General features: G+C 29.6%; 3 protein-coding genes across 3 annotated transcripts; 1 reads left to right on the top strand and 2 right to left on the bottom strand.

Annotated features, from left to right (window-relative positions):
* Positions 1-47: 47 nt before the first annotated feature.
* On the bottom strand, positions 48-7,086 carry LOC103832394 (transcription factor MYB63). Its single transcript, XM_033276131.1, has 6 exons — positions 3,529-7,086; positions 3,307-3,436; positions 1,315-3,230; positions 982-1,098; positions 600-658; positions 48-445 (listed from the first exon to the last, which is right to left on the bottom strand). Exons 1-3 carry the CDS (start codon positions 3,665-3,667, stop codon positions 2,687-2,689), a joined length of 813 nt encoding a protein of 270 aa, XP_033132022.1. The 5' UTR covers positions 3,668-7,086; the 3' UTR covers positions 48-445; positions 600-658; positions 982-1,098; positions 1,315-2,686.
* On the bottom strand, positions 209-1,372 carry LOC103832397 (style cell-cycle inhibitor 1). Its single transcript, XM_009108395.3, has 4 exons — positions 1,315-1,372; positions 982-1,098; positions 600-658; positions 209-445 (listed from the first exon to the last, which is right to left on the bottom strand). Exons 1-4 carry the CDS (start codon positions 1,370-1,372, stop codon positions 209-211), a joined length of 471 nt encoding a protein of 156 aa, XP_009106643.1.
* A 7,881-nt stretch (positions 7,087-14,967) lies between the features above and the next one.
* Positions 14,968-16,131, top strand: LOC103832393. Its single transcript, XM_009108388.3, has 2 exons — positions 14,968-15,253; positions 15,349-16,131. Exons 1-2 carry the CDS (start codon positions 15,050-15,052, stop codon positions 15,844-15,846), a joined length of 702 nt encoding a protein of 233 aa, XP_009106636.1. The 5' UTR covers positions 14,968-15,049; the 3' UTR covers positions 15,847-16,131.
* Positions 16,132-17,187: the final 1,056 nt, after the last annotated feature.

Below are 17,187 nucleotides of genomic sequence, written 5' to 3'. Positions count from 1 at the left end.
AGTAACTTAGTTTGTAGCCGTGTGGAGACCAACCTAGGGTGGTAGGCTATGTGAAGTTTCCTCTTCCTATGAAAACCAATTACAAATCCGTCTCTATCTGACAAGTTTCGTAACAACGCTCTAAGTAGAACAAACTGGAGAAGGTATGTCTTGTATCATCAACCTCCAAACGTACAAGAAGCAAACAGCAGTAAGGGTTTTGATTGTTTCACTTCTGCTTGATCTTCCAGTTGTGAGCTGTTCGTGGAGCAGTGGAGATTCCCTCGTAGTATCGGGACTCGAGTTTCCCCCTGTTCCATGCCTTGACAAAGCGAGAAAACAACTCCCGTGCAGACTCGGTCGTGAGATCATTGAAGTAAGTGCGCTTCTTCTCTTTCAGCCATGTGGCAAACTCGTTGTTCTTAGAGAAGTAGTCCTCACTTGTTAGCTCTGCGATCCCCTCTTTCTGGAGAAAAGGACAACATCTTATCAGAGTGTTCATGTAGATGATTATGCCTCAGACAAGAGTCTCCAAAGCAATACACTAAAGAGTGAATATACATATAATCAGATATCATTAAATTAAAAAAAAAAAGAGTGAGAGAGAGAACAGAACTCACTAGCTTGTGGTCACCTTCTGCGTCTTTCTTTTTGTGCTTATCATCCTTCGACTTCTTTGCTGATCAGATAAAAAAAATCTCTTTATCAGTAACAACCGCAAGAAACACAAATCAAACTGAAAGGCAAAGACACGTGATTACACCTCATGCTTATAACATCAAACTAAGAGCCAATGTGCTGAAAGATCAGTTTAATATGTAACCAAAACAAGATACTTTCTTCCTACCTATAACAATCCCTTAACCAAAGCTCACTGATGCTTTGTTAATGATCATAAAGCTATGAATCTAACATATGAAGCAGTAAAGACATCAAATTTAACTGGACTCAACAAACAAACAATCAAAGGTTCTTGTGAAACGATTAAAGAAGTATTATTACATGAACTTGATCGGTGGTGCTTATGAGATTTCTTCTCCTTCTTCTTCTTCTCACTTCTCCTGCTTCTCCTCTCATCATCTTTCTCTGTTCCTCTATGCCTCTTAACTCTCTCTTCATCTGCCCATTCAATAAAAGACACAAACTTTTAACACATACAGTCATCCACAGACACAACGAATTCAACTAACAAGTCAAAGTTTCGATCTTTCGATCGACTCAAAACTCCAAATCCAAAACTGAGAATGATCTTAACTTAGAGCAATTCAAAAAATCCCTAGATTTTCTCAGGAAACAGAAGCAGAAAGTATTATCTACAGAGAAGAAAGAACATACTCTCGGAAGACGAAGAAGGATCTTCGCTCCTTGCTCTGCTTCTCTTCTTCTTCTCCATCGAGCTCCGTTCGCTTCCAATTATTTTTCCTCCGACGGAACAAAACAAACGACATACATCTCACTTTTATTTCAGGATTCTCGGGTCGGGTCGGTTAAAATTTCATTTTAGACCCCGTACTTTTTTAGTTTTCTAATATTGCCCCATTGTTTTACTCAATAGAATGTTACACCCATTTAACTTGAAAAATATTTTATTTTGTAACGACTGTATTTACGAGCTGGTTATTAGCATTTGGTCTACAAAGACAAGAGACTGCATTGTCTTGAAGATGGTCTCAACGGAGCTAAACTCCAGCTCAAAACCATAGCTCCTACCACCATACTCAACATATAGAAACCTCCCCGGGGAATCTTCTCGCGGTGAAGGCAATACCATTGATATCTCTTGAAACTCCGGCGACGGTGGAAGAAGCATGTCTCTCTTCTTCTTCTTGAGAGAATAATACACATCGGCTAAAAGAATCCAAATGAGATCAGGATCATCAATGCAAGCCAAACCTCTCAACGCATTCAAAGCAGCTTCTCGTAACCCTGTTACGCCGCTGCACGCTATCCCAACGACCAATCCAGCAACAAATTTCTTCAAGACTGCATCTAATAGTAGTCTTTGTATTTATACAAGATTGCAAAATAAACATTGTCTTCATATATAACTCCAAACTAAATCCTGTGTTTATATGAAATTTTAAAATAATCTTATATTTGGAATTATAAACAGTAGTCTTTGTATTTATACAGGATTGCAAAGTAAAACTTTGGATCTATTATAAGTTTATAACCAACTTGATTTTATTTAACTCCATTGAATTTTAAAGAAACATTAGGAGAGATGCAACATTCTTAAGATTATCTTCTTGATTTAGTAATGATTGGCACTATATACGTTGAGATGAGTGAAGGTATGGAGAAAAGGACGGTTCCTTGACTCGTTGATGAGTTCACACTTGTTTACTTGTTATTCAGCAAAACTAGTTGCTGCATCTAAATATCTATTACAAGGCATGTGCAATGACGTTTCAAATAATCAAAATTAACCCAATACGTAACCATCATTTTTTTTCAATATTCGCTAGAAATTTCTTGAGTAAGAATCTTGAACATGGTTTTGTCTCAAGCTTTAGTATTATTTATATTTTAACCAACTTGTATATGTATTATCTATACACTGAAAACGCCAATAAATTGATTATGGGGATACGTTTTCTCTACTACCTAACTTTTCTTTTAAATATCGATATCCATAATAACAAGTCTCTTTGTGATCACCGCATGAAAATAGAAAATACGTCAAGTAAATCACATTTTGGACTTGTTAATGTATCATGAGCTCGTAGGTCTTCAAGAGTGATGAATCTTTGTCTTGTGCTCCCTCTTTATGATGTTGATGATTATCATCTTCTTCTAACCCGAGTTCATTTTCCAAGTGCTTCAACCATTTCTTGACTTCATCCTCATCACACTCTTCTTCTCCCCTTGAAACTGAACTGTTCTCGTTTGGAGCATCTAAGAAACTCCAGATGTCAAGATCTGAGTCAAAAGGGATCTCCAGTAGGTCGGGCTTGTCCACCTCTTCTATAATATCATTAAACTGGCTATACTCAAACATAAGACTTATATTTGGATCATCTTCTTGGTTTGAATTGTTGGAACCACCAGAAGACGCTGAAGTAGTAGAATCACGAGTTGTCTTTATGTTCAAACAGTCTTCTGCTTGAGTCTTATCGCTAGAACAAGGAGAGGCCGGTTCATCTGGACTTGCTGAACTCTTAACCAGTCTTTTCTTTAGATGTGTATGCCACACATTCTTGATCTCATTATCTGTACGTCCTGGAAGTTTAGAAGCGATTTTCGACCACCTAATATAAAATGCATAAGGCCAATGTCAATATCAAGAAGCATATAAACAGAGCATATATATATAGAGTGATTTACTTGTTTCCATAGCTCTGGTGAAACTTGATGATCATTTCTTCTTCCTCTGCACTGAAGTTACCACGCTTCACATCTGGTCTGAGGTAGTTAATCCATCTTAGACGGCAACTCTTTCCACACCTCAACAAACCTTTTAAGAATCAGGCAGAAAAGAAAAACCATTAAAGAGGTTTTGCTTTGATCATGGTCCATTAATTAAATGAAGACAAAGCAACAACATACCAGATTGTTTGGGGAGAGATCTCCAGTTCTCATGACCAAACTTTTGAATGAAAGAGATGAGTTTCAAGTCTTCTTCTGGGCTCCATGGACCTCTCTTCACTTTGGTCTTGTCACAACAAGGTGCTCTTCCTTTCCCCATTTTCTCTCTCTCTATCTCCTCTCTCTCTATATATATATGCTATATATATGCACTCAAGTTTGAGATTCTCTTTACCAAATAGAATTGGTTCTGTTGTTTATATAAGTGAGAGGAAAGAGTGTGATCTTGACATGAGAAAGATGAATGTAAACAAAGGAATTGATAAATGTCAAATCAGATTTGTTGAGTGGGAAAAGTTTGTCTGTGGTGTGGTTGATTATTTGGTATGATTCCATTTTCTCTTTGATACTTGATTTCGCATCCACATGATGCATGCAACTTATCTTCTCTTTTAACCGTGATCCATGAGTTTTCACATTTTATTTTAGAAGTAAATCATACATATTAATTTTATTTTATTTATTTCAATTAATATAACTAGGTCCCCAATAAAAAAGTACAAAATTTTGATATTTTATTTAAAAGAAAATAATAGTAGAAAGTGGCAAAAAGAAATATCATATATCAATTTGTTTCGTACTCCCTCCATTTTAAATTATATGATGTTTTAAAATGTTTGTTTTGTTTAAAAATATAAGATGTTTTGAGGTTTTAAAGTTTAATTTAAATTTATGGGAAGTTGTTCGGTCAATTAAGATTTTATTATCTCTTATAATTGATTGAATGATTTTTAAATTCTATTTTAAAACATACTTTTTAAAAAAATGTAATTTTTAAAAATTTTGTGCACTAAACCAAAACATTATATATTAAAAAACGGAGCGAGTGTTATATAGTGTCTTGACTAATTATACACCTACAACTTGGTAATTAATTAAGAATTAGCTTAAGGTAAGCAATGAGATTTGTTAATATTAATTTTTGTCAGCAAGTCTTGTGTAAGTAAGCAATCTGGCTCTCCATGCATAAATACCAACTTTTGAAGATAGACATCCCGTAATCATGTATTTCCAATACAAGAATTAAGAAACTAACTATCATGAACAATGCTGTTTAATTTTTAATGAATCTTCCCCCATGCCATGAAATTAAGTATTTATATTTTGTCAGGGATATACATTTAATTAGTGTAAATTGGATTATTTTTACCAGAACAAATACGTCACAAGATAAATAGAAAATGTATGCTTTCTAAATTAACTTTAAATAAATTAAAATAACGTCAAAAACTGAGAGCTAGAGAAAATAGAAATTTTATTGTTATAGAATATTATTCAAGTAATTTCAAATCACATCGGAAAATAGCCAAAAAGCGAAAGAGTATGTGTGAGCACAGTGCACAATCTCACCAAACTAAAGACTAAAAAGAGTGGAAAAGGTCAGAGACTTACGTCTTTATTGACTTGTTTAATGTTTGGTGGGTTTGGTGTTGTTGTTGGCACTTGGCTACGTTAATTACTTGATATCACCAAACCTTCATTACTTAATTAATTTATCTGTAACCATCCCAAATTATTCAAAGTAGTTGTGATACATTCGCTACTATATACTCCAGAAATAATTAATATTTGGAATACTAAGTATTAGCGACAATAGAAGGCAACTCGAAGTAATAATACAAACAATCATTCAAAGCACTGCAAAACATTCACAACTACATTAGTAAATACAAGTTCTCAATGTATAAACGAAGCCGACATAAGAACACATGGCGGTCTATGCTTTTTGCTTTTTTTTATGTAACTCTTTGTAATCAATCAGAAGGTTGGTGAACAAACTATGAGTGGAAAAGCTTTACTACAATCTTTTTTGAAAAAGTAAACTATTAGTGGACAAAAGAGATATAATATTTTCAACGTCCTTATGGAGTATGGACCTTATCGAAACGATGGAAACTTTTTCTGTGATTATATGATGAAAGCACGTATGTTGCTACTGGTAATCCATACGTCATAATCAGTTTTTGAGTATAACTTTAAAGTTTAGATTTGTAGCTAATGGAATAAGCCTATGCGCCCGTGTTGTGTGTGTTCATAATAGGTGTTTGTTATTCGAATATTTTTGCCACTTCAAATTCAATCCTATGATTAACATTAACATATACTGGGATATCAGCAGTAATTAACGATGTTGCATGTAATCAAACCAAATTATCAATAAATAGTAACACATATGCCAATTCAAAATAATTCATAATCTTTCACACAATTATTTCGAATTTATAACAAGATATATATAATACTATGATATTAAACAAGTAGGTTTAGGAAAGGGAACACAAGGATAGTAGAACTAAAAATTACCTAATAATCACCTAAAAATAGTTTTCAAGTAGAAGTTAACGTTGAACTACAGATTTAAGAGGATTCAATAAGACCCCTATTATTGAAAAACATGAGATCCTAAACAATAGATATTTAATATATTATACACCCGTCCTTGGGTTGGTAGGACACTTGCTTAACAGTTGTGGTTTTTATTTTTCCTGGTCACCTCCCTAACTAAGTCCAAGAAAAAAAAGCCAATAATTCCAAATTTTTTAAAAAAATAACGGCAAACTAATCAAGCGTACACTAAAAAGGTTTAGCAGAGAAAACAATTCATCACGCATGCATGACGCACATGGATTTGTGATGAGAGTAAATCTTATCTCATCATAAACGTGTTGTTTAATATTTTTAGACTTGATTCTACCAGAGATTTTTGTAATTATTCCATTTGATTTACATCCAATAACTGAGACATGCAGATCTATAGTCTATAGCATCACTAACACGTCATTTAATATATTAATATACAATAAAAATTTATGAACTAATAACATCAAAATTATAATATTTTATTAATTTTAAGAGATACTAATTTATCAAAAAGTTAACTATAGAATCAAACTTACCTTTTATTAATTATCATATTATTAGTTTATAGAAGTGATAATAAGGACTCTCGTTATTCGTTTCTATGGATTAAGGACACCGAACTACCAAACTTGGGTCTCATCAGCACTTATGGCTGAAGGGTTGGCTATTCGAGAGGCTCTCTCTCACGCTCAACACCTCGGCATCACCAAAATCTGGATTTGTTCACTCTCTTTTGCTCATCAGAGCAATAAACTCGGTTATCAAGCCGGTGAATCTCTACGGAATTCTCTCGGACATCGAGTCTCTATATATCATCGTCTTTCGATTTTTGTTGTTTTTCTTTTGTTTTTCGAGACTGTAATGAGCAGGCCGACAACTTACAAAAGCCTGCCTCTACAATGTTTTCTCCTCCTAGGTCTGAAGCCTTATTAATGAATGTTTTAAGTTGATCAAAAAAAAAGGACACCAAACTAACAACTTTGAGCGATATTTTTTTACGGGACTCTTCTCTTTCTATTTACATATATTCTTAGTTATTTTTATTTATTAGTTTACCATTGAAGATTTATCCGGTTGTAACAGAGTTATTCCATTGGACCTTTAATTTCAGTGTAAGCATCCCTTATATATTAATTGAGGAACATTTGAAAAGATGTAACCTCAATTTTGTATTAATTAAAAGAAGCCCCAATGCATAGGTGGCACTCAATTAGGTAGTCAATTACATTCAATTGAAAAATAAGTAGGTCCACATTCGATTTTTATATGTTGTTAGATACATAAGTTGGTAAAACTATATGATATAATGATATGATATGATATTTTCTTTCCTTAAATAAAACCTACGGAATTACCATAAAGGACTAATATATATATGACAATTAATGATTTTAATAATAAAGATTTGATAACAATGTATATCTCCTCCATCACTTTTTGTTTAATTTTATATTATTAAAATAAATTAAACAATCAAATTAGCTATAAAAATAAAATTTAGTTTTTTTCGTATATGTTATATTTTGAATTTTTAAAAACGACAATAAATGACTAAAACTATTAAAATTATTATGTTAAAAATTAATGATCAATAGTTTAACATTTTTAATATAAGAAGATACATATGATTTTAAAACCATATGAGCAAAAAATATCATTTAATAATAAAATAAATATATATATATATATATTAAACACTATATACCATAAGATTACATAAATATTTTAATATTAAAACTTTCAATGAATTTTCAAGAACATTTAAAAATTATAAACTTATTAAAGATTTCAGATTGAAAATTTTGTTATCGATGATTTAAATATTTTGTTATAAAACGATATGAACGATCATAGAACCGTATGATTATAAATTCCTATTTAATAAATAACTATACAAAATATACTATTCCTAGAAAAATAGGTTGGTCCATCTTAACTTATATTACACTTTTTATTAAACTAACTATCGAATTGATAAATAACGTACCAAAAAATGTTTTGCACTTTCCTTAAATAAAAGCTACGAAATTACCTAATATGATTAACGTATATGTGAAAATTAATTATAATGAATAATAAATATTTGATAACAATTTTTGTTTCTTAGTTCTTTTTTTAATTTTATATTATTAAAATATATTTAAAAATCACATTAAATATATAATAAAAACATTTAAATTTTTTCTTATATGTTATATTTTGAATTTTTCAAAACGTCTATAAATTATTAGAAATTTGAAGATCCCCACTCTGAAAATTTTGTGATCAATAGATTATTTTTTTTGTCATAATAAGTTACAAATGATCATAAAATTGTATTAATATGAACTTTTATTTAATATTATAAGAAGATACACATTATTTTAAAACCATATGAGTAAAAAAATATCATTTAATAATAAAACATATATATATATATAGATTATACTATATACCATAAGATTACATAAATATTTTAATATTAAAACTTTCAATGAATTTTCAAAAACATTTATAATTTATAAACTTATTAAAGATTTCACATTGAAAATTTTGTTATCGATGATTTAAATATTCATTTATAAAATGATATGAATGATCATAGAACTGTATGATTAAAAATTCTCATATAATAAATGACTATATAAAATATACTATTCTTAGAAAAATAGGTTGGTCCATCTTGACTTACATTATATTTTTTATTAAACTAACTATCGAATTGATAAATAATCTACCAAACTTTTTTTTGCACTTTCCTTAATTAGAAGCTACGAAATTACCTAATATGATTAACGTATATATGAAAATTAATTATTATGAATAATAAATATTTGAGAACAATTTTGGTATCTTAGTTCTTTTTTTTTAATTTTATATTATTGAAAGATATTAAAAAATCACATTAAATATATAATAAAAACATTTTTATTTTTTCTTATATGTTATATTTGAATTTTTCAAAACGTCTATATATTATTAGAAATTTGAATATTCCCACTCTGAAAATTTTGTGATCAATAGATTATTTTTTTGTTATAATAAGTTACAAATGATCATAAAATATAACGCATATGAATTTTTATTTAATAAATATTCAAACTAAATAATATATATATATATATATATATATGTACACTAATGATTTAAAACAACAAGATTGGCTGATCAATTTAGTCGTCCAGTTGAAATCTTTCAAAAGTATGTGAAAGACTAAAGTCAAAGTAAATATGGATTTAGAATAGTAGTTATATTTTACTAACCAAATACCGAAAAAACCGAACCGAACCGAAACCAACCCGATATCCGGATTGAACACCTGTAATCCAAATGAAGCCAAACTATTGTTTCATTCTCCAAAATATAATAAAAATAATAACTTAATCCCGCGCAAGGCGCGGGTCTTATCCTAGTTTGGTATTAGAAAGAGAATTAAGGATTAACGGCCATAAGTACATATACTCAAAACAAGATGAAAGGAATAATAGTTGGGGCTTAAGTTAAGAATGCGCTTAGTACACTCTACATGGGCCTATTTTTTGAAACCCACGAGCTACAGATATATCCATAGATGAAAAACACACTTGATTCTCGACCTCAACCTCGACCTAATTTTTTAGTTTATGAAACTCTCTTTAGTTCCTTGTTCACATGTGAGTTCCTTTTTTTTGTTACAAGCATGTGAGTATTTGTTGATACTATATTCTATCACTGTGCTCGATCAATCTATTTTGGATATTTATTGGAATGCTTGTGCAGCGCTTGGATGTATACAAAACAAATACTGTATGTATTTCGCTTACAAATAAATCATGCAGTATATATATTCTACATTTAAGGAAACCAATATTCCACTCCAACCTAAAAGAAAATAAAACGGAGAATTTATATTTTAATACTTAAATAGATTTCAGAGTGAGTAAATGCCTGGGATTTTAAGGTTTATTATGTGCATTAAAATAAATCTAATTTCATTTAATTTTCAATTTAATAACCTCACCAATCTTTCCATTTAAATGCATTGAAATCCTAAGACCAGTCTCACTGCCATAAACATTAATATACCAAATTTAATACACATTGCATTTTATATTGATACGGTTACACATTTAGAACCAGCCGTCTGGTTAGGAGAAAGTATCCTCACAAACAAAAAACTCGAAAACCATTGGTTTAAATATTCTATGAATATACATTAATGTACACCAAATAACATATAAATTGTTCAGAAAAAGTTTGTTGAAATATTATTTTATTTTTTGAAACAATTTGTTGAGATATTTATTAGAAGTAACTTTCCTACGTCAATTGATCAATCCCGATAAAGTGTTTGTGTATGTAAATAAAGGGTGGTATTAATGTTAGGTATTTAAGAATATCATCCGTGAGCATCATCAATTCGTCAGCCTAAATAGAAAATTGTAGAAAAATAAAAGAAACTTATTCAAAGCTATATGGCTCTGTTCTTAAATGCTTACACCTTCCTATTTCCTAAAAAAGCCAATTAACTAATATCTTCCCATTTCTGTTGCCATTAATTATACAAATACTTTTCTAAATGATGACTTGCAAACAATTAAGCAAAATACATAAATAACGTCGGTATAGTTTTTCCCGTGATTGTAATTTAAACACGATTTAGGAAGTGTCGGAAATGTGTTTTCAAAGCCAACAACATGGAAAAAAGTTCGAAACGGCAACTGAAATGAAGATTTTAAAAAATCTGTAACGATTTTCTTGCGTAATTAATTGCATATTAGTCACTAATCCGTGCTACTAGTACTAGTATTAAGTATTAACTAACCACGGTTGACTAACAAAAAGGAATGAGTCAAATCACTAATCTATATATACTATACTAAAAGGGGGATATAAGCCATGGAGAGAGTGTCCACGTAGGATAGAAAAATCAACCAATCAGAAAGCCCGAAATTGCCATGTCATCTCATTTATTTTTCGTAAAAAATGAAAAAACAATGCGAAAGTGAGGTTCGAACCCGGGTTAGTATGAAATATATATAGGACAGTTACCACTAAGCCATTGAAACTTTCCTGGACACATATACAAGAACCACTAAGTATGTAATCACAAACTCTTATGTACATTTAGAATAATATGAATTCAACTTTCAAGACTCCGATACTTTGTTTTGTAAAAAAAAAATAAGTAAGTGACTAAGCTAATATATTCTTTGAAAGTGTGAGAACGTTGACAAATATGAAAAAACATAGATTTTTGTTTTCGTGACAAAGTTAAGAATTTTGTAAAAGTAAGTTTAACATATAAATTGCCAAGGGGGGTATAAGCCATGGAGAGAGTGTCCACGTAGGATAGAAAAATCAACCAATCAGAAAGCCCAAAATTGCCATGTCATCTCATTTATTTTTCGTAAAAAATGAAAAAACAATGCGAAAGTGAGGATCAAACCCGGGTTAGTATGATATATATATATGACAATTACCACTAAGCCATTGAAACTTTCTTGGACACATATACAAGAACCACTAAGTATGTAATCACAAACTCTTATGTACATTTAGAATAATATGAATTCAACTTTCAAGACTCCGATACTTTGTTTTGTAAAAAAAAAATAAGTAAGTGACTAAGCTAATATATTCTTTGAAAGTGTGAGAACGTTGACAAATATGAAAAAGCATAGATTTTTGTTTTCGTGACAAAGTTAAGAATTTTGTAAAAAGAAGTTTAACATATAAATTTTCGTGACAAATATGAAAAAGCATAAATTTTTGTACAATTTTGACAAAACAACTCAAAACATACTTCTCTAATGTCTTAATAAAATATTATTTAAGGGTGCAATAATTAAATATATTAATTCAATAAATTTTGTAATTTATAGGCAAAACAATAACACAACAAATTTTGAAACATTTGTTTAACCTATCGTTTTTTTTCATGAGAATCCAACTAAACAAGATAAAAAAACAATTAGATTTACAAATATTTAATTACCATTTTATTCAATTTTGATTAATTTCAAATTGTCATAATGTATCTTTTTTAAGTTACAAATATGAAAAAGCATAGATTTTTGTACAATTTTGACAAAACAACTCAAAACATATTTCTCTAATGTCTTAATAAAATATTATTTAAGGATGCAATAATTAAATATATTAATTCAATAAATTTTATAATTTATAGACAAAACAATACCACAACAAATTTTGAAACATTTGTTTAACCAATCGATTTTTTTTCATGAGAATCCAACTAAACAATTAGATTTACAAATATTTAATTACCATTTTATTCAATTTTGATTCATTTCAAATTGTAATAATGTATCTTTTTGAAGTTACAAAAAAATAATGTTCTTTCTTTATTACACTAGCATTATATATAGATTCTATATACACAAAATAAATATAATATAACAACATAAGCTTGCTTTCCCTGATTCATATGAAAACTTTTTAAGTTATCCACCAAAGCAAATTAATTAAATCAATGAAATTGTTAGAATACAGCAAATTAATTTATAATTTTATTTTAAATTAAATTATTTAAAAAGTGTATTTTCGTTAAAACAAAATAATAAATAAGTAAAACTGATTTGATGGTAATTTTTACGACATATATATATATATATATCAATTTTGTGAAAGAAATAGAAGTTTAATATGGAAAAAAATCTTAAATACAAAAAATTCTAAAAATTAACAAAAAAACTAATAAATTAAACTATGATATCACTTGAAAGCTTCTTAGACCATATTAATAAAATAATTAAGCGATAATTTGACAAATATGATTTTTTTTCCACCAAAAAGTTTATTATTAATTAATATTAGTTATTTCAAGATGTTTAAGAAATGGTAGACAAAAAAATAGGATGGACATTAATGATATATGAACTATGAATAGTACTTTGTGAAGCTGACTTAGATAACATATCTGCACATCTATTTCCTGTCCTTTTTGATGCATAAATTCAATTTTTTCAGAGCAGTTATTCCACAAAGAGATCGTATGAGATATTGTTTTGATATTCAGATTTGTTTCTTGATTGTTAAAAAGATTGATAAGTGTAAAAATGTTTCCTTCGAATATGATATGTCTATAACCGAGTCCCCAACATGAGACAAGTTTGTTAAAAAGTAAATAATTTCATTTTTCTTATATTATATAATGAATATATACTATTTACTGATAATAAAAATATAGTTATTCATCTATCACAAATATCTATGCAAATATGTGAATCAACTACAACAATCAAACAACATAATGATTTCCACAAAGAAAATAAAAAAAAAATATTTATGTTATGTAGTCTTATTTATATTCTTTAAATAATATAATATAATATTATACATTATTTTTTAGAATAGAAAAATACATATAATATCTTATCCGCGCGTAGCGCGGTTAAAAAATCTAGTTGAAGTAATAAGGTTTGAAAAGTAATTATGGAGAGACGCTTAGCATTTAATGCTCTCACTATCGCATTTAAGACACTTTGGCTCTGTCTCTCCTCCATTCGACGATTACTACAAAAGTTGGCAAAAAAAACTAACAGTACAAGAAAATACTAAAATAATTACAAGAAAATACTACTGTATATTATAAGGAAACATATAAGAAACAATACATTTAGGTATCAATAGTGGGTTCGATATTGCTGTTGTGAAGAAGGAGGATGTATAAATTTAATGTCATAAAGATGTAAAATTAAATAGAAAGTTAAATGTGACAAAAATATGGTAAGGGTACGTAAGAAATCGAATAGTTAGAAAACGTGTAGAGCGTGAAGTAGGGGAAAGAAAAAAAGGGTTAGAGATCAACACACATTAAATTCATTAAATTTAAATGCTAGTCAATAATGGTACAACGATAAATGTAACCTCCTCATTAATACTACATAGCTTCTACACCAGAGAAAGCAATGTAAATCAACTCTGAAAGAAAACAATAAAAATCAAATTCAACAACATTTTTTTTTGTTGTAAATATTGAATAATACTCTATCCGTTCTTAAAAAATAGACTTTTTTTGGTCAAAAAACTTTTTAGTATTTTCACACATATTAAGAAAACACATTAAACTACCATAAAAAATGTATCGTTTTCTATAATTTTCAATTTTCAATAACTTTTAATCAATAATAATTCAACAAAGTTAATTAATTTTCTTGAAGCTTATAATTTTTTCATAGAAAACACAAAAAAAAAACATCTTTATAAAACAAACACTTTTTCTAAAAAATCTATCATTAAGAAACAGAAGAAGTAGTATATTGCTTTTACTAGCTAAAGCTATTTTTAAATGGTTTAGATAGCCAAATTAGTTATACAATATCACTCATTAATTAGCTGATTAAGAAATTTGAGTACTACATGCTAGTTTTTATTATATATTTTACTCTTATTAATATTTTTATTGCAAATTAATAAAATATAAATGAAATTGAAAATTTTATCAAACACATACATTCAAAATATAAAATTCAAGATTTACAATAAATATTTAATATGAAACGTATAGAAAAATTTACAACTAATTAGCTAATGGTTTAGCATGCTGATTCTTTTATTACATACTACTATTATTTTTATTTTTTTGTTTGAATTAATATTTATAGCTAATTACTCACTCCGTTCATAAAAGATGTGTTCTGGAAAAACAAATTGTTTCAAAAATATACATTTTTTACTTTTTTAATGTTTGATTTTATGAAAAATTGTAAGTTTCAAAAAAAATTAATGGTGTTTATTGAATTTCTATTAGCTAAAACTTATGAAAAATTGTTATTCATAAAAAAACAATGCATATTTAATGAGTTTTCTTAATATATGTGAAAATTCTAGAATATGCATCTTTTAAAAACAGAAGGAGTAATAAACAAGGAATTGTAAATTTTATCAAACACATGCATCAAAAACTAAATTTCAAAATTGACAATAAATATTTAATATGAAACGTATAGGATAAATTACAGCAATTAATAAAATAATTAAATTTGCATTTAATTTTCCTCTACAATCTTCATTTCTACAATTCGGCTCTTAATATTGGCTCCTTCTATATAACCCCTCTCCGCATTTTTTTTACACAGCCCATTACTCTCTCTCTCTCTCTCTCGCTCGCTCTCTTTTTATCTCTCTCGATTCTGGTATGGCCGCTGACGTCAGCTCCCTCGTACGGTTACTAAACGGTTACAACGATGCGAAAGAATCCTCCGGCGCGAAATCGACGACGGCGCCGATGACTCGCGATCTCCTCGGAAGCAGAGGAGGAGGAGGGGGAGGTGATCGGTCACTAGAGCTAGACCTCGATCTCCAAGTCCCCACCGGATGGGAGAAGCGTCTCGATCTCAAGGTTCGTTTCGATTCGATCACTCTCTCTCCTCAGCTTTGTAATTGATTTCGAATCGAACGAAACAGAGAGATTGATTTTTTGAATTTTTGAAACAGTCAGGGAAGGTTTATTTGCAGCGATGCAACTCGACGAGCTCCTCGTCGATAACAAACGCAGATCAATCCAATCTAACATTGCCAACGACGTCGTCGTCGTTTCAGGATTTGAATTTGTTCCCTCCGAATCCAACAAACTCTCACGCGAAGCCGTTGCTTAACCTCTTCGACGACACCTCGCCGGAGCTGAAGCTTCTCCCGCCGAACCGTAATTTTCAGAGCGTTTGCACGCTTGACAAGGTGAAATCAGCTCTCGAGAGAGCCGAGAGAGATCCGGTTGTGTTGAAGAAACGGCAATCGCCGGACGATCGTCATCATCATCGTGGGGCGGAGGTTGCGTCGTCGTCGCCGGTGGCGGCTGGGTGTCCAGGATGTTTGAGCTACGTTTTGGTGATGAAGAACAACCCGAGATGTCCGAGATGCGATACCGTTGTTTCTCTGCCTACGAGTTCTTCAACGAAGAAGAAGGTTAAGATTGATCTTAATATTTCAATTTGAAAGTTATGGGGCTTAATTGGAACGTCTTTTATTCTTTGGGGGTCTTCTTGATGATATGTTGTAAATGATAGATAAAATTTGAAAAGAAAGACCCAAAAATTTGATGCGATGGAATTTGAAGGGTGCTACTATTTTCTGTAAATGCGTTAGTTGAACGATCAAAAAATAGTAATTACTACTAGGTAGAATAGAATTATTTAGAACAAGAAATATGGCATTTATGGATCAAAATATTTAATTGTATTACGATTATGTTAAACTCAATTTTACTTTGAATTACACAAAGTCTATGCATGGTTGGTTGGACGATAGTTACATTCATTGTATTTGTTCATCTAAATTCGTTTTGTCTTTTGTAGAAAGAACACTTTTTGTTGTTGACAGTTAATTCATTTATATACTCCATACGTTATCAGAAGATAAATTTCTTTTAACAAAAAAAAATATTGCGGAAAAGATAGATTATAATGCTTTTATTATATTTTTATTTAATAATGATAAATTTTAAATTTTAAAATAAACTAAATTCGTTAATTTATTGTTGGTGTAAACTTATTAAAAATTGTTAGTCGAGTATATAATTAATACATTTATAGTCAAGCTTTATGTTGTAAATATAAAAAAACATACTACTTCAATCCAAATTCTTCTTTGCCTAAAAGGTAAGTAGATTTAGAGAGAATTGATTGACTACTAAATGAAACTATGAAGAGGTTTGCATGCATGATACCTTCAACAAACTAAAAAAAACAGAAATAGTATTCAAATGTGTTTGACGAAAATTGATTACAGAAAAGGCCAATTAAATGGGACAACTCTTCAATTTCTAAGAGAATTTAATGTTGTAATACCTGTGGTTAAGTTTGGAGAATTTAATTTGATCATAAGGTCATTTAAAAATATGCCGACCTACCTTCAACTGCTTAATCAACAGTGCACATATATTGGTATGCATGATCAATAACTGCAGCTAACGTATAATAAGTCACAGGTAAGTATACTAAAAATACCAATAATAAATATGACAAACTTTTTATTTATAAAAAATAATATATCAACGTAAGGAAACGTAGTAATGCAACATGCATGTAGATGCATGGACTAAAGGTCTTGCGGTAGTATTTTATTACGGTCGACGAGTAGATGAGATTGATTAATGGTACTTTATATAAAACCAGAGTGGGACCATAAATAATAATACTTCGTACGTAGCATAGTTTTGGCATTTAACATTTCTGAATGTGTGGCATTTAAAGACTCTCCAGATACGTATAATATATATATAGTTTGATATTCGTCTTTATCCAAAATAAAAAATCTAGCGTAAAGTCTTCGTACGTC

The sequence above is a fragment of the Brassica rapa genome, chromosome A07 (assembly GCF_000309985.2).
Source record: "Brassica rapa cultivar Chiifu-401-42 chromosome A07, CAAS_Brap_v3.01, whole genome shotgun sequence".
NCBI lineage: Eukaryota > Viridiplantae > Streptophyta > Magnoliopsida > Brassicales > Brassicaceae > Brassica > Brassica rapa.
The sequence above is the reverse complement of the archived record's forward strand: the minus strand, read 5'-3'. Positions and strand labels throughout refer to the sequence as shown.

Bases quoted from the DNA above. Each gene is read 5' to 3' on its own strand.
- LOC103832397 (XM_009108395.3), bottom strand. From the start codon at position 1,372: ATGGAGAAGAAGAAGAGAAGCAGAGCAAGGAGCGAAGATCCTTCTTCG. The intron at 1,099-1,314 runs GTATGTTCTTTC...TTGAATGGGCAG, and splicing joins TCCTTCTTCGTCTTCCGAGA to ATGAAGAGAGAGTTAAGAGG. The intron at 659-981 runs GTAATAATACTT...TTATCTGATCAG, and splicing joins GCACCACCGATCAAGTTCAT to CAAAGAAGTCGAAGGATGAT.
- LOC103832394 (XM_033276131.1), bottom strand. From the start codon at position 3,667: ATGGGGAAAGGAAGAGCACCTTGTTGTGACAAGACCAAAGTGAAGAGA. The intron at 3,437-3,528 runs GTATGTTGTTGC...GATTCTTAAAAG, and splicing joins ATCTCTCCCCAAACAATCTG to GTTTGTTGAGGTGTGGAAAG. The intron at 3,231-3,306 runs GTAAATCACTCT...ATTTTATATTAG, and splicing joins CACCAGAGCTATGGAAACAA to GTGGTCGAAAATCGCTTCTA.
- LOC103832393 (XM_009108388.3), top strand. From the start codon at position 15,050: ATGGCCGCTGACGTCAGCTCCCTCGTACGGTTACTAAACGGTTACAAC. The intron at 15,254-15,348 runs GTTCGTTTCGAT...TTTTTGAAACAG, and splicing joins AGAAGCGTCTCGATCTCAAG to TCAGGGAAGGTTTATTTGCA.